This window comes from Pan paniscus, chromosome 16 (assembly GCF_029289425.2).
Source record: "Pan paniscus chromosome 16, NHGRI_mPanPan1-v2.0_pri, whole genome shotgun sequence".
Classification (NCBI taxonomy): Eukaryota; Metazoa; Chordata; class Mammalia; order Primates; family Hominidae; genus Pan; species Pan paniscus.
Window position 1 is genome coordinate 12,193,876 of NC_073265.2, and position 17,327 is coordinate 12,211,202.

The 17,327-nt window shown below is 44.0% G+C and overlaps 2 protein-coding genes across 22 annotated transcripts in view; one reads left to right on the forward strand and one right to left on the reverse strand.

Moving 5' to 3' along the window:
• NIPA2 (NIPA magnesium transporter 2) overlaps positions 1 to 8,822 on the forward strand; it is a 29,105-nt gene extending 20,283 nt beyond the window's left edge. For all 18 annotated transcript variants that reach the window (XM_055098697.3, XM_008976994.6, XM_003805943.7 and 15 more), the window contains 2 exons: positions 1,728 to 1,888; positions 7,323 to 8,822. In XM_055098697.3, the coding sequence (XP_054954672.1) occupies positions 1,728 to 1,888; positions 7,323 to 7,954 (793 nt within the window). In that variant the 3' untranslated portion in view covers positions 7,955 to 8,822. The remainder of the gene's footprint in view (positions 1 to 1,727; positions 1,889 to 7,322) is intronic.
• Positions 8,823 to 10,558: 1,736 nt separating this feature from the next.
• Positions 10,559 to 17,327, reverse strand: part of CYFIP1 (cytoplasmic FMR1 interacting protein 1) — a 111,361-nt gene continuing 104,592 nt past the window's right edge. For all 4 annotated transcript variants that reach the window (XM_034951848.4, XM_034951850.3, XM_003805941.6 and 1 more), the window contains exons 27-31: positions 16,286 to 16,358; positions 15,639 to 15,733; positions 14,580 to 14,818; positions 13,915 to 14,062; positions 10,559 to 11,285 (exon numbers count right to left, since the gene is read on the reverse strand). In XM_034951848.4, the coding sequence (XP_034807739.2) occupies positions 11,121 to 11,285; positions 13,915 to 14,062; positions 14,580 to 14,818; positions 15,639 to 15,733; positions 16,286 to 16,358 (720 nt within the window). In that variant the 3' untranslated portion in view covers positions 10,559 to 11,120. The remainder of the gene's footprint in view (positions 11,286 to 13,914; positions 14,063 to 14,579; positions 14,819 to 15,638; positions 15,734 to 16,285; positions 16,359 to 17,327) is intronic.

Genomic DNA, 17,327 nt, shown 5'->3' on the forward strand with positions numbered 1-17,327 from the left:
GGAACAGTGGCTCATGCCTGTAATCCCAGCATTATGGGAGGCCAAGACGGGTGGATCACCTGAGGTCAGAAGTTTGAGACCAGCCTAACATGGTAAAACCCTGTCTCTACTAAAAATACAAAAATTAGCTGGGCGTGGTGGCGGGCACCTGTAGTCCCAGCTACTCAGGAGGCTGAGACAGGAGAATGGCTTGAACGCAGGAAGCGGAGGTTGCAATGACCCGAGATAGCACCACTGCACTCCACCCTGGGCTATAGAGCGAGACTCTGTCTCAAAAAATAAATAAATAAAAAATAAGTAAAATTCAAAGTTACACTCATCCCAATATTTATCATTCAGTGCATGTGCACTTTGGTAGGGTCTGGTTGGTAATGAGTAGATTTCTTTTTCTTTTTTTTTTTTTTTTGAGGCGGAGTCTTGCTGTGTCGCCCACGCTGGAGTGCAGTGGCACGATCTCGGCTCCCTGCAAGCTCCACCTCCCGGGTTCACACCATTCTCCTGCCACAGCCTCCCGAGTAGCTGGGACTACAGGCACCCGCCACCACACCTGGCTAATGTTTTGTATTTTTAGTAGAGATGTGGTTTCACCATGTTAGCCAGGATGGTCTCGATGTCCTGACCTCGTGATCCACCCGCCTTGGCCTCCCAAAGTGTTGGGATTACAGGCGTGAGCCACTGAGCCCGGCCAATGAGTAGATTTGCATGCCTGGCCTGGAGTGCTTGTTTTGAATGAGTGATCTGAGATTTGTCCCATTTCTGCTTTGTAATGATTAGCCCAAACAACTAAGCCCATATTGATGTCTGGATCTTGGTTACTATTCCCAAAGTAGATTGACTGATTTTTATGTTTTTTTTTTCCCCAAAAAAACTATATGTAAAACAGGGTTATGGTATAAGTCATTGCCCTTTACCCTTAATTTTCTTTGTAGTATTTTGTTACTGTATTTATTGGTTTATGCTGTATTTTCTTTTTAGGTCTAGATAAAACTAGCTACAAGTTATTAAAACCTGATAATGTAATAGGCAAATTATATACAATTAACAACATAAGAGGGGTGCATGCATCAACCAATAGGAATAAGTTGAGTAAATTCTAAGCACTGGTGGTTTGGATAGAGATTCTTTTTTTTTTTTTTCCTTTGGAGATGGAGTTTCACTGTGTCACCCAGGCTGGAGTGCAGTGGCGCGATGTCGGCTCACTGCAACCTCTGCCTTCTAGGTCCTGCCCCAGCCTCCCGAGTAGCTGGGATTACAGGATGCCCGCCACCATGCCTGACTGATTTTTGTATTTTTAGTAGAGATGGGGTTTCACCATGTTGGCCAGGCTGGGCTTGAACTCCTGACCTGAGGTGACCCGCGCACCTTGGCCTCCCAAAGTGCGGGATTACAGGCGTGAGGCACTCTGCCTGGCCTGGATATAGGTTCTTAATTAGGATATAAATTTATACAAATTTGTTCTTTATTATAAATTTCATACTGACTTCTTGCAGTGGAAAGATGGTAAGTATACAGGTGTAGTGTATGATGAAGCAGATGATTCCCTAGAAATGTTTACATTTTATGATGAAATGTATACTTTTTTTTCCTTGGTGAAAGCCAGAATCTTCATAAGTTCACAGTGTTTTAGTTTGATTTCAGTGATTTAAATTACGAGTTTTATTGATATTTGAAAAAGGAAAGTAGCTGATTATTTTAAAGTTCTCAATTTTTTTTCCTCCACATTTTAGTGCCATTCTTTCTTCATACTTTCTCAATGAAAGACTTAATCTTCATGGGAAAATTGGGTGTTTGCTAAGTATTCTAGGATCTACAGTTATGGTCATTCATGCTCCAAAGGAAGAGGAGATTGAGACTTTAAATGAAATGTCTCACAAGCTAGGTGATCCAGGTAAGAAAAAAGTCTTATTAGTCTTACTGTATTTTACTTTTTAACTTAGTTTTTACTTTAATCGAAATTTGATGAGCACATAAGGAGAGAAATTGTTCCACCTGGTAGAAGAACAAATTGTCGTCATGTTCCCTGCTCCCTCCTATCAATCCCAAGCCTGTGTTTCTACTGTTCTTTAACTCTGTGTTTGTAAGTAGTGTGCGTATATTGCTACTACTTACTTCCTTAGCTTTAGGCATTATCTGTTTTACCTTTTATTTACTGTACCTATATAGTTTTCTTGAGATTATTTGTTTACATTATCATTGATACATAACTTTTATTGTCATCTTAGTCTTTATTATGGTTGTTGTTCCTTTCCTGTATAATTTAAGTTTTTCCAGAAGTAATAATCATCTTGTTTGTGTAGTTTTTTATGAATCGATCAATGTATCATGAAACTCTTCCCCAGTTGACTAATTCTACTCTCAGTAATTTCAAACAAAGAGGTATTCTTTGTTTCATCTCTTTTGGAAATTTCTCTCAGTGCCTTCTGTGTGGCCTCAATCTAGGCGAGTGTCTCCAGGCTGCCAGCACAGCTGTTATCTGCATTTCTCTTCAGCAGCATCCTGGGGATTCCCTTCAGTTTGCTTTTTCTTGGATCCCTTATTTCCAGAATCCTGGGTTTGTGCCTTCATTTTGGTGGTGCCACTCTAGAGGAGACAAGAAAGGGCATGAAGAGATGAGATTTTTTGAGACCTTGTTTATCTCAAAATGTTTTTAACCTATTGTGACCACCGTCTTCTCATTTCTGATGTTGCTGTTGAGAAATTGAACAGTTTATCTCTTATCTTTTATATGCGACCAATTTTTTGTTTCTGGAAGCATGTAGGATGTTCTCTTTCCCCACAATGTCTGAAATTTCCCACTGACATGCCTAGAGATGGGTCCATTTTTGTCCATTATGCTGGGTGCCTGATGGTTCATTTTATTTTGAGACAGGGCCGTGTTGCCCAGGCTGGAATGCAGTGATATGATCTCAGCTCAATGCAACCTCCTCCTCCCATCTCAGCCTTCCAAGTAGCTGGGACTGCAGGTGTGTGCCACCATGCCTGGCTAATTTTTTTTGTTTGTTTGGTAGAAACAAGGTTTTACCATGTTGGCCAGGTTGGTGTCGAACTCCTGATCACAAGTGATCCGCCCACCTTGGTCTCCCAAAGTGTTGGGATTACAGGTGTGAGCCACCATGCCCCGCCTGATGGGTCTCTTTTTTTTTTTTTTTTTTTTTTTTTTGAGACAGAGTTTTGTTCTTCTTGCTCAGGCTGGCGTGCAATGGTGTGATCTCGGCTCACTGCATCCTCCGCCTCTTGGGTTCAAGTTATTCTCCTGCCTCAGCCTCCCAAGTAGCTGGGATTACAGGCGCCCACCACCACGCCCAGCTAATTTTTGTATTTTTAGTAGAGACAGGGTTTCACCAGGTTGGCCAGGCTGGTCTCGAATTCCTGACCTCAGGTGATCCACCTGCCTCGGCCTCCCAAAGTGCTGGGATTACAGGTGTGAGCTACTGTGCCTGGCCTGATCTGAAAATTTATGTCTGACTCTTGGGAACTGAATTGAATACTCCTTTGATATTCTTGTTTGCTCTTTGTGAGATTCTTATTCATCTGTTTATTGCAGTTCCTGACCTAGATCATTAATTTTCTTATCTTTTCTTTCCCTCATTTTACCATTTTGTCTTTTTGCTCTGCCTTTGGGGAGATTTTCTGTTTTTTCTTCCAGCCCTTCTGAGTTTTTATTTCTGCGGTTATATTGTTAATTTCTAAGAGTTTCTTGCCTCTGTTCTTTGATTCCTAGTTATTTTAAAGTCTTTGTCTGCTAACTTTAGTTTTAGAATTCTTTGTGGGCCTCCTTCTGTGGTGGTGTTTCTCTTTTGGCTTTTAGGCATTTGGTTTTGCGTTGGCATTTTTAAATTGAATGCTGGATGTAGGATATTAGAAGGTGTAGAGGTTTTAAGTGATGTTTTTTCTTCCTTCAGAGAGAATGTAAATTTCTTCTGGTAGGCAGAAAAGAATACAGTAGCTCACCTTCACCCTGAAGGTATTGTTTTAAGCTTTGTTGGGCCTAGTTTCTTTCTAGTTTGCCTTTATTCTTTTTTTTTTTTTTGGAGACAGTATCTCACTCTGTTGCCCAGGCTGGAGTGCAGTGGTGTGATCATGGCTCACTGCATCCTCTGCCTCTCGGGCTCAAGCGATCCTCCCACTTCAGCCTCCTGTGTAGCTGGGACTACAGGTGTGTGCCACCACATCTGGCTAATTTTTGTATTTTCTTTGTTTTTTTTTTGAGATGGAATCTCGCTGTCACCCAGGCTGGAGCACAGTGGTGCAGTCTCGGCTCATTGCACCCTCTGCCTCCTGGGTTCAAGTGATTCTCCTGCTTTAGCCTCCCAAGTAGTTGCGATGACAGGCATGCGCCACCGTGCCTGGCCTAATTTTTGTATCTTTTTTTGGTAGAGACAGGGTTTTGTCATGTTGGCTGGGCTGGTCTCAACCTACTGGGCTCAAGTGATCCACCTCCGTCGGCCTCCCAAAGGGCTGGGATTACAGGCATGAGCCACCACACCTGGCTCAGTTTGCCTTTATTCTTATTCATAGCCCTTTGGCTCTCAACTGATAGCTTCAGATGTTGGTTTGGGCCCTTCCACCTGAGAAACTGAGAGCTCCAGGGTCTGCTCCTCAGTAACTTGAGACACTGAAATCCCTGCTTAGTCCTGTGGCCTCCTGGCCAGGCTTTCTATTTGGCTCCTCTGACCTTGGCTGTGCAGCTTGTGTGCCAAGAAACACTGTAAGGGGAAATGCACACAGAAATTTGGGCTCACTACTCTATAGTTCCCTCCTTTCTGGGTCTTGTTCCATTCAGTCCCAGCTGCTTAGGCAGCCCCAAATTCCAACTTGTTTTTACCTAGTCCCCTTAAGCTTAGGCCGGTGTTGATTGGCCTTTATGCCATCTCACCCCTTGCATTAGTAATTGCCCCAAGGGAGAAGGCAGAGGTGAGTGTTGGGCTGATTCTTCTCTTTTCTCTGGATTTTGGCCCCTTAAGTCCTGGCTACTTTGATGGCTCTTTGATGCCCTCAAATAAATGTTTCTTTTTTGTTTGTTTGGGTTTTTTTGTTGTTGTAGATCCATTGTTTGTAAGTATTTGGGGTGCCAGGTCAGTCTGTTTCATTGTGTCTCTGAGGATATTAATAATAGTTTTTCTTGCTTTTCTGAGGATATTAGTAATTTTTTTGTTTTTTGAGGGACAGTTGTTTATTTTGAAGTTTTCCTCTGTCTACATGGGAGAAAGAGGCTTTGCACTTTTCTGTCTGTTTTGGCTTCTCTCCTGGTGGTCTTTGGCTATCTTTTTATTTTTTTGAGACAGAGTCTTGCTCTGTTGCCCAGGCTGGAGTGCAGTGGCGTGATCTTGGCTCACTGCAAGCTCCCCTCCCGGGTTCACGCCATTCTCCTGCCTCAGCCTCCCGAGTAGCTGGGACTACAGGCGCCCACTACCAGGCCCGGCTAATTTTTTGTATTTTTAGTAGAGACGGGGTTTCACCATGTTAGCCAGGATGGTCTCAATCTTCTGACCTCATGATCCGCCCGCCTCGGCCTCCCAAAGTGCTGAGATTACAGGTGTGAGTCACCACGCCCGGCCTGCTGTCCTCTGTTATGTAAAAGTTGGGCTGGTCAGATCCCCAGCAAAAAAAGCTTCCAGTTTCATGGCTGGCTGTGGGCATCCTGGGAATTGACTGGGGGGAAGGATTAATGCCTGGAGGCATGGTTGACCTCAGCTTCCTAAAACTCTGTGGCACGGGAGGGACAGTCTCCCAGAACTGGGCAGGAGTCTCCTTGTTTCTTGAATGGACTTTTCAGCCAGGCCTCACTTTCAATCTTGCCTTTACTCCACTTCAGAGGCACTTTGTATCTTTTGAGCATTCCGTGCCACAAACTAAATTGCTTTTTCATCTTTTATCACAGCGGATGTGTAGGATTCCGCTTTCTTGGATCTCTGTACCAGTTATTAGTTAGCCTTTGCTTTCTGACTTACGAAGGATTGTTATCTTCGGTCCTCTCTTTTTTCTTGAGACAGTCTCACTCTATTGCCCAGGCTGGAGTGCAGTGGCATGATCTCAGCTCATTGCAACCTCCACCTCCCAGATTCAAGCGATTCTCCTGTTTCAGCCTCCCAAGTAGCTGGCATTACAGGTGTCTGCCACCACGCCTGGCTAATTTTTGTATTTTTAGAAGAGATGAGGTTTCACCATGTTGGCCAGGCTGGTCTCGAACTCCTGACCTCAGGTGATCTGCCATCCTCGGCCTCCCAGTGCTGGGATTACAGGCGTGAGCCACCGCACCTGGCTTCTTGTTCTTAATCTTGTGTATTTGTGTCTTTAATAATCTATTACTGCTGGGCGCGGTGGCTCACACCTGTAATCCCAGCACTTTGGGAGGCCAGAGTGGGTGGATCACGAGGTCAGGAGATGGAGACCATCCTGACTAACATGGTGAAACCCCGTCTCTACTAAGAATACAAAAAATTAGCTGGGCATGTTGGCGGGCACCTGTAGTCCCAGCTACTCAGGAGGCTGAGGCAGGAGAATGGCGTGAACCCGGGAGGCGGAGCTTGCAGTGAGCTGAGATCGCACCACTGCACTCCAGCCTGGGCGACAGAGCAAGACTCTGTCTCAAAAAAAAAATCCTATTACTGTGTATTTTATTAGTGGAATTTGAGGAAGGAAGAGTAAATTCATGTGACTTATCTGGGCCTCAGTTTCCTCATCCGAAAATGCAGGTGGTAGTATCCGTGATAACAGGGTAGTTGAGTGCAAATTGCTGAGAAAAATGCCTGGCCCACAGTGCTACACAGTTGTTGGCTATTATCATGCTGGCTTTAATTCTCCGTATTCAACCAGAACCCCAGTAGTATGTTTCAAGTTCTCCAGTTGACTTGCTCGTTACTCCAGCAGTTGTCCACAAATTTTAAAAAAGTTTACCCCTTTTAGGGAAAACTTGATGAAGAACTCTTGTTTTTGTGTTTTTTGTTTTTTTTAGCATCTATAAATTGTTGAACATTCAAGGCCACCTCATGGTTTCTCCTCCCTAGTTTCTGTCTCTGTTCTGATCCCACTGTCCCTCTTGCCTGGTGAGCTAGAGCACTTAAGTCGGCATAAAGTGCTGCTGCAAAAATGTTAGGGGTATAACAATTTGTGAATATGAAGCTCGCATTAATCTTCCAGTGTGTCCATCTAAGTAAATTTTTGTGGTTGCATTTCTGCTTGGTTGGGCTGCAAAATAAAGCTGATTTTTATTTCCAGGCCATACCTTTTCTCCCTATCAAGTTTATTATATTTTGTTTTGCATTCTGTGTTTAAGAACAACCAACCATTTGACTCATGTAACTTTTCTTTGCCTCCTCCAGGTTTTGTGGTCTTTGCAACCCTTGTGGTCATTGTGGCCTTGATATTAATCTTCGTGGTGGGTCCTCGCCATGGACAGACAAACATTCTTGTGTACATAACAATCTGCTCTGTGATCGGCGCGTTTTCAGTCTCCTGTGTGAAGGGCCTGGGCATTGCTATCAAGGAGCTGTTTGCAGGGAAGCCTGTGCTGCGGCATCCCCTGGCTTGGATTCTGCTGCTGAGCCTCATCGTCTGTGTGAGCACACAGATTAATTACCTAAATAGGGCCCTGGATATATTCAACACTTCCATTGTGACTCCAATATATTATGTATTCTTTACAACATCAGTTTTAACTTGTTCAGCTATTCTTTTTAAGGAGTGGCAAGATATGCCTGTTGACGATGTCATTGGTACTTTGAGTGGCTTCTTTACAATCATTGTGGGGATATTCTTGTTGCATGCCTTTAAAGACGTCAGCTTTAGTCTAGCAAGTCTGCCTGTGTCTTTTCGAAAAGACGAGAAAGCAATGAATGGCAATCTCTCTAATATGTATGAAGTTCTTAATAATGACGAAAGCTTAACCTGTGGAATCGAACAACACACTGGTGAAAATGTCTCCCGAAGAAATGGAAATCTGACAGCTTTTTAAGAAAGGTGTAATTAAAGGTTAATCTGTGATTGTTATGAAGTGAATTTGAATATCAGAATGTGTCTGAGAAAACATTGGTCTCAAATAATGTTCTTTAAAGGCAATCTTTTTAAAGATTTCACTAATTTGGACCAAGAAATTACTTTTCTTATATTTAAACAATGGTAGCTCACTAAAATGACCTCAGCACATGACGATTTCTATTAACATTTTATTGTTGTAGAAGTATTTTACATTTTCATCCCTTCTCCAAAAGCCGAATGCACTAATGACAGTTTTAAGTCTATGAAAATGCTTTATTTTTTCATTGGTGATGAAAGTCTGAAATGTGCATTTGTCATCCCCACTCCATCAATCCCTGACCATGTAAGGCTTTTTTATTTTAAAAAAACAGAGTTATCCCAATACATTATCCTGTGATTTACCTTACCTACAAAAGTGGCTCCTGTTTGTTTGATGATTGGTTTTATTTTTGAAATATTTATTAAGGGAAAACTAAGTTACTGAATGAAGGAAACTCTCTCTTACAAAACAAAAAAAGGGGCAGAAATCACCCCAAGGAACGATTTCTCAGGTTGAGATGATCACCGTGAATCCGGCTTCCTCTGAGCATTCAATGGCCTTAGCACCTCATCAAGCCAGCACATCCTGCCTGCTGTTGCAGCCTGGCTGGGTTTATTCTTCAGTTACCCTAATCCCATGATGCCTGGAACCTTGATTACCGTTTTACATCAGCTCTTGTACTTTTCAGTATATTTTCATAGTGAGTGAGTTATATTGTCATTTAGACTTTGAACAGCTCTGGGAAATAGAAGACTAGGGTTGTTTCTTAAATTTAGCTCATGTTATAATAAAAAGTTGAAATGAAGTTCTTATTCTAAGTCTGAATGCTTAGAACAAACTTAAAATGTTTATAGAATATGGTCTCTTTGTACCAAGTACTTTGCTTAAGAGCTCCTTTGGGCCACTACATATTTTGGTTTCTAGAAAATGTTTGTTTATGAAGAAGTTGATGGAAAATTGCAAACATATGCAGAAAAGGTAGGTAGAATAAAAAAGGTCTAATGAACTCCATTCAGCTTTGAACCTATCCACTCATAACCATTGACTGGCCTTTAAAAAAAAGTATTGGCAGAATTAATTTCCACCTAGGTGATGGGAAGAAAGTGTTCGCCTGTTCCAGCCTGTGGCTCCTGCCTGGAGGTTACCCAGTGGTGTGCCAGCGCCAAGCCATCACTCCCCGAGGGCCTCCCCTGCCAATGGTGCTGGTATCCCATGCAGCTCACCACTAGCTGCATGGAAACTCCCTTTTTTCCAACTTTATTATTGGCCTTCTAAGGAGCTGTTTTAGATGTTTTTTCTAACTGCCTCCTCCCATGCCATTTTAATACTACAGATGTACTACATATCTGTTTATATACTGTACCTACATCTGTGCTTTGTACATAAAAGAACCAGTTTTCTCCCCCTTGAGGACAGAGACTCGTTTGAACATGCATAGGTTAATAAATAATAAATTCTTAACATTTTATAGCACTTGAGATTGTCTTATACCTAAGGTATTACATATTTGGTATATAATTAAGCCTTATAAAACTTGGTAATGTAAGTTACAGTAATTTTTCATCCTATTCTGTAGTTTCTAAGATAAGCACAGCTACCACCTCTAAATCTGCAGCAGAATGCTGGCCCCAGGGTTATTAATTCACATTACCAAAAGCATTTTTAGGGAACTTCTTATAAAGAAAGAATAATTGTTTGTTAGGCTTCATGTCACTTGAGTGAGTTTGGCAGTGTAACAGGATGGTTCATACACTTACTTACTACTTTTCTGTGCCGTGCATCATATGCTTCTGGACAGTTTCCAAAGGCCTCCGGAAAAGTAGGCGAGGCCCGCTTTTTATGGCAACTTGGCATCCATAGAAAATTTTAAAATTGGTGAAGGTTGCAATACTCCAAATAATATAAAATGACTGCCAGGCTACAACATAAAGTGAGTTCAGTTAATCACGCTGGACTTGTGTTTATCTGTAGTATTCATCTACAATAAACAGGCATAGCATTTTTTTCCATTCAGTTAGGATTTTCAGAACCTCATTGCCTTAGTACTTTTTAAAATATGGCTTTAGTTTCTCAAACATGTTCATGACTCTACTGGTAGTCTAGACCGATTGTTTTTCATTCTGACAGATCATGTAGACCAGCTCCAGCCATGTGAGCCCTGTGGATCGGGGACAGCTGAAGGCTGGACTCGGTGCTCCCGGTCCCTTTGTGCAGCACCCACTGGGCCTGACTGATCTCCTCCCACATTGCTGGCCTCGTCCAGGTCATGGGCACAGGTAACAGAGAGGCACTGAGTAGCCTCTTCATATCCAGATTGGAGCAGCCAACACGGCCGTTTTACACCTCATTTGCCTGCGGAACCCTAAATATAAAGCTAAACCTGTGCTGGTGAGGTGAGCGGTATATGGGATGGTGTCACGGTCCCATCCCACCTCAGCCTTAGAGGTGACCTCCATCCCAGCTGGCCCGGTATGTGAGTTCAGGTTAGAGTTCCTTGCCAAGCCAGGCAGCACAGGGTTAGAGTAAATAAATGAACACAAATAGATCTCATTAGTTTTATTTCTATAACCTTTTGATCTGATGTCACGTTAGATTTTGTCACAACTGGATTTAGTGGAAGCAGGGGAATCAAGTTCACTATTTTCTGAAACACACAAAAAAGGGATGGGAACAATGACTTAGAACTAAGATTGCTCATAAAAGACCATCAGAAAGATCCCTAAACAAAAGCTAAATAGTTACAGTTAATGGTAACTGGCAAGGGATTTAATGCATTTGCTGGTATTAAGTTTCTTATGGAATGAATGAATGAACCCAGCAGCATTTTATGACACAGCTGCCAGAACATCCCATAGAAAAACAATTTTTAGGAACGTGATGGCAACCATCAGCAGCCAATATTCTCAAGAGTTCCTAATTACCAAAAGCATATACAATTTTAGTCTAGAAAAATAAGTCAATTTTATAAAATTAAGTTTTTAGATTGAAAAGCACCCCTTTTAACAGGTACAGAGATACTGAAAAATAGTCCCTAAAAATCTCACTAAATAGTTTACGGAGAGAAAGGCATGCCATGTTGAGTTACGGAGTGCAGCGCGTGCCCTCAGCTGCTGGCGAGGGACTGGTGGATGGGCGGCTGGAAGCAGCGCACATGCTCCACTGGCGTGCCCTCCCCGTCGCCTGACTTCAGGTACTTATCCAGGATGGTGATGATCTCATCATTGAGAATCTGGAACTTGCGAATTCTCTCCACCATCTTCTTCAAAGGCTACAACCATCAAAGTGAGGATGTTTTACTATTAACACTTCAACATTTATTCTTCATGTTTCAAAATGTCAGGATTCTTATATTTTCTCAGAAAAACAATAGCAAACGGAATTGACACACATACTGTTCTTTCTGGGTTTTTTTGTAAGATAGGGTCTCACTCTGATGCCCAGGCTGGAGTGCAGTGGCATGATCACGGCTCACTGTAGCCTCAAGACATCCTCCCACCTCAGCCTCCTGAGTAGCTGGGACCACAGGCGTGTACCACCACACGCAGCTAATTTGTAAATTTAATTTTGTAAAGACAAGGTCTTATTATGTTGTCCAGGATGGTCTTGAACTCCTGAGCTCAAGCAATCCTCCTCTGCCTCAGCCTCCCAAACTGTTGGGATTATAGGTATAAGCCAGCACTCCCAGCCACATAGAATCTCTTTAATGCAACAGTTGGAAGGATGAATATATTTTGAATTTAGAATCCCTCTGTTGGCTTCATGCTGCTGTAGATTCATTCATGCGCACAACTGATAGGCCTATTCCTTCCACATCGGCAATTAAGAACCTACTGTCTGCTCAAAGCTGGGGATCTCCAGATGAAGATGATGTGGTCAGTGGAGAAAGGCCAGTCAACTAACACAAGTTTTAGACTTCCAGTTTGGAAACACTGTGACGGGATACTCTGACAGACCCTCCTGCTACCACAGGAATAAAGAACACGAATGAAGAACATACACGCAAACAAAACGCTTTGAAAAGCTGGTTCTGCCTATGCAGGTGGTAAGGCGGAAGCCAGGGCCTCCTCAGGGGCAGATGCCAACAGCAGCAGTGGGGTGAGGAGCAGCCCGGGCATAAGCAAGCAGGACCACACCGAAGACTCCCCAATGAAGCCAGGACCTCCAATTCGGCTAAAGCGGCCCTGAGTTGGTAGCACCCCATAGAGATGGGCAGATACAAATGCACATCTTGGGGGAAAGCAATCTAAATTAACTCCAATTAAATAAAGACTCCCAAATAACCCAACACACAAGGAAACAGCAAAGTTTTAAATACCTCCAAGGCCTTCAGATACTAGAAGGAAAACATACAGAATATAGAATACATGAATTGGATAAAGAAATAAGAGATGGAAAAAGTTCAGTTAAGACAATAAAACTGTCAGTTACCAAGAAGATTTGAAGAACCTAACTGAACTTTAAAAAGTGAACTAATAATATTTTCAGAGTAAAAGCTCAGCAGATTAGAGCTAAAGTAAACAAGTTAACTAAGACACATGAATACAGTATCTGGACACAGCTCTGGGAACCCCGGAAATGGAGGAGTGGGAGGTAGAAGGGCCCCTGAGAGAGGCCCATGACCTGGAGCCTGTGACTGCATTGCCTCCACCCCACAGGGCCTGGGCAGGTGTGGCTAAGACTGGACTGTAGGACAGGGAGAGTATTTGGGGTTGTCCAGTGGGCTCAATATAGTCACAGTCAGGGAATGTTCTCTGGCCGGAGGCAGGAGAGACATGGCAGAAGACTAGAGGCTGAGACTGCCCAACCCACCATTGCTGGAGGGGGCCACTTGGAAAGCATGAGAAGGAAGGGGGACACAGTCCTACAGCTGCAAGGAATAATTCAGCCAACTGTGCATAAGCTTGAAGGCCTCCAGGGTGAACCCAGCACCTCAGACACTGGCCCCATGAGACTGAGCAGAGGACCCAGCTGCGCCTGGCTGAACTCAGGCATCTGACTTAGAGAACTGTGAGATAATCAGTGGTATTTAAACTGCCAAGCCTGTGGTGATTTGTTGTCATGGAAGCAATAGAAAACTAATACAACAGGGCTGGGCGCGCCTGTAATCCTAGCACTTTGGGAGGTGGGCGGATCACCTTATGTCAGGAGTTCAAGATCAGCCTGGCCAACATGGTGAAACCTAGTCTCTACTAAAAATACAAAATTACAAAATACAAAAATCAGCCGGGCATGGTGGCAGGTGCCTATAATCCCAGCTACTCGGGAGGCTGAGGCAGGAGAATCACTTGAACCTGGGCAGCAGAGATTGCAGTGAGCCAAGATCGTGCCATTGCACCCCAGCCTGAGCAACGAGAGCGAAACTGTCTCAAAAAAAAAAGAAAAAAGAAAAAAGAAAACTGATACAACAAAAGGATGTGGAGAATAGAATGAGAAGGTCTAACATATGTTTAACTGAAGTCCTGAATGGCAAGAACAGGGAAAATGGAAAGGAGGCTGAAATATTTCAAAGATAATGGCTGAGTATTTTCCAGAATTCAACTATAAGGGATCCACAAAGCAACAAAGACAAAAGGCCTTTAAAGCAGCCAAGAAAGCACAGACTTCCAGGGGCCCGAAGACTAGAATAGTTGCCAATATTCTGACAATGCAGATCCTGTAAGACTGGAAGTAAATCTAAGTACCTTGAGAAGGAAAACGGAACAATGAGTATTTTCTCTGCCAGACTGCTTTACTGGCCAATTATATTTAGATTCATTTTGGGAACGAAAAGAAAGTTTCTGTTGGTGGCACCTTACGTACTAGGATGAAAAACATTGCCAGAAACAAGAACTTATAACACAGAGAAAGTATGCTTTTGCAAAAGGTCCATAGATGGTGCGAGATTTTCATCCACATACCACATTTTTAATAATCTCATCTTTGCCATCATGTTTCTGGACTTTAAGTAGATGGTAGCAGAAATCCAGCACAGCAAAACGCCGCTGCTGCCCAAGAAGTACGATGATCATACAGCCAGCCCAGTGTAGCCCATCACCAAAGCACTGCCTAGGAACAAGAAGCAGAAACAGAATGGGAGATGAGTGATGCGTTATGAAGTCTTTTCTCAGTCTGTCTCCAGATGTCAGTGACCAAGCCATCTGCATTACTGTCTGTGCCTACACAGTCACCTTCCACAACCAGGAAGAGAATGCCAGGCAGCAGGTGGCTGTTCCCTGGTTCTGATAAATACCTTTTTTGGGCTCTTCTGGTGTGCTGCTTCCTATCCCTTTTTAGATCATATCCCCTCTGTGATGAATGACTCTATGGACCTCCCACCTAGAAAAATGCACGCCCAACGTGCATACAATTGCCATGGGTTCAGAGACTCCCTGAATACTAGAGTCCTGAGTCAGCTCTTTGGCATCAAGTAAGAATCCCCACTACAGGAGGCTTAAAAGCCGCTCAGTGAGTTTCTGGTCCACTTCCTGAGCATGGCTGGCTGCTTGTTACCCTAACACGCCTCCCCTCCCCCACAGCTCCTCCCCTCCCCTTGGGCTTTGTCCTGCTCTCAGCACACACTTACTCGACTGTGAACTCGTGTGTCCCCACGGGAATGCAGTAGACAAACTGCATGGCACTCCACAGTCTGTGAAACTCCACACACTCGTCCACATGCATGACCCCATTGCTGGGCAGAGGCCCGCGCCAGATGGGGTCATCCAGAAAGCTCCGGATCCGTGTCAGGATGACCTCAAACATGGACAGGCCGCAGCAGAGGCGCTCCTTTGTCAGCAGGTCCCCCTCTCTTGCGATGGCAATTTGCTGCAGAAAGGACAAGCAGTGGAATGCTGTGGGCCTCCAGGCATCCAGCTACTCCACATCCTCTATGTCTCTTTTCTCTTGAGACAGGGTCTTGCTCTGCTGCCTAGGCTGGAGTGCAGTGGCACAATCACAGCTCGCTGCAGCCTTGACTTCCCGGGCTCAAGCGACCAGGTGCACGCCACCACGCTCGGATAATTTTTGTATTTTTTGTAGAGATGGGGTTTTGCCATGTTGCCCAGGCTGGTCTCGAACTCCTGTCTTGGCCTCCCAAAGTGCTGGGATGACAGGAATGAACCCCGGTGCCCGGCCCTGGAAAAATGTTTTGGGTGGAGTGGGTCTACTGGCAGCTAGTGTGGAGGCCAGGGATGCTGCTAACCATCCTACAATGCACAGGGCGCCCCAGCCCCCACCACAGAGTTATCTGGTCCAAAATGGCTGAGAAACCCTGACTTAGCATAAGCAGCTGGATCACTGCAGAACTCTACCCTGACACCTTGCCTGCTGGCCTAATTTCTCCTGTTCTTAAACACCTATGGGAAAGCCTTCTTCATGAAGGGCTGGACAGTGAAAGTGATGTCTTCTGTGTACGCCTTACGTGCCAGGTGATGTGCTAAGCTCTTTCCAAGTGTTAGCTCATCTGAATCCTCCCACCACCCAGGGAAGCAGTCCTGGTGCACACCCCACTTGCAACACTTGAGGCCTGAGCGGCCACGCAGCCGCTGGACTTCATGATGCCTTCCAGTCTGGCTCCCAACCAGGCCACCTGGCCTGGCATGGATGCCCAGCTTGCAACAGCCAGAGCCATCATGGTACACGTTACCTGAGGGGTCCCCAGTCTTTCAATCAGTGGGACAAGATGCAGCGGGGCGTACTTTGATTCTAGTCTTTTCATTTTGGCATCAAGTCTCTCCCCCTCTGCAGTAGAAAAAATATTTTACTATATTCTGCTCCTTTGTATGAAACGGTAATTGCAAAGGTTTACATTTGTTTAAAAAACAAAAGATTTTTAAGTTAACATTATGGATACAGATTCTCTTTGAAAATTATTTTATAGAACTGGCTCATTTAATATTTTAATTCAAACCGGCAGAACCAATTTTCTGCTCAATATTCACTTTTCATTTATTGAATATTCCAAATGTAATCGAAAGCAGAAAATGGCACAATGAGCCTGTACCCATCATCTGCTATAATTATCAACTCATGGCCACTCTGCTTCTTATATACCCAACTCCCCCTGCTCCCATGCTATTGATATTTGGAAGCAATTCTAAGACATCATATCATTGCAGCTCTATTTCTCAATCTTCATTTAACTAGGTTCTGTACACTCCTCATTACCCCTGGGTATGACTGAACAGGCGCCAAACCCACAATCTGCACTGTCCTTAGCTCTCCGGTTGCACACAGTGGGCACCACCCCCACAGAGGGCAGTCTGGACTCCTGGTGGGGGTCAGCAGGCTCACCTTTCACATGGACTCGCGGCAAGATGTTCTGGAAAGGAGCCGCGTGCAGCAGGTCACACACTTCTTCTAAAGACTAGAGCAGAGAAAGAGAGGGTCAAGCTAGGAAGGGTATCTCGCCACAGAGAGCAATCTGGTGCTGAAAACCAAGAACTTCTTTGCCTTTTAGCATAAAATAAACTCTAAGTTTATCTCTGTCAAGAGATTTCTGGGATGATGGAAATGCTTCCGTCTGTCCTGTCCATTCTGGCAGCCACCAGCCATGCATGCCTAGTAAGTACTTGGAATGTGGCTTGGCACTTGAGGAACTGAATTTTATTTTTAGTTACATTTAATTAATGTAAATATAGACACAGGTAAGACCCAGTGTTGAATGTGTGCTCTGTTTTCCAGGATTTACCTGTCTAAAAGCTCTCGCCCCATCCTTCCCTGCTAATTTGCCACCAGGCTCTTAAGAACCACAGTTTATGACAAGATCCCACCACACTGACAGAAGGAAGGGGCATCTCCTGCAAACAACACAGGAGATGGAAGGAGTAGGGGTGGCCTACCCTGGTGTCCACATCCACTCATTCCCTACAGAGCCCAAAACAAAGTTCTAGGCCATCATGCCGAACTGCTCTTGGGTCACAAGCTCCTTTACAGAGGTAATAAAAACCACACAAGGTCCGTTCTCCAGAATAACATATATATATATATATATATATATATATATATATATATATATATATATAAAGAAAATGTGCCTCCAGGATCATGAGGACAGCAGAACACCCCAAATCCACCAAGAACCCAAAGATGGTCAAAAATTGAGCAACTGCTGTTCATCTTTAGAGGTGAGGGCTCTTAGGCCACCAGGAAGGGCCTCTTCAGACCACAGTGCACTCACCACCCCCACAGAGCAGGCAGAAGATGATGGAGCCTTCAGTGCCTCCGACCCCACAGCCATGCTGAAATCTTAAAGTCCCATAGGAGTAAAAGAAATGATTAAACAAAGAAACAGCTATCAGAAAATCAAGAAATACCGACAATGAGATTTTAACTT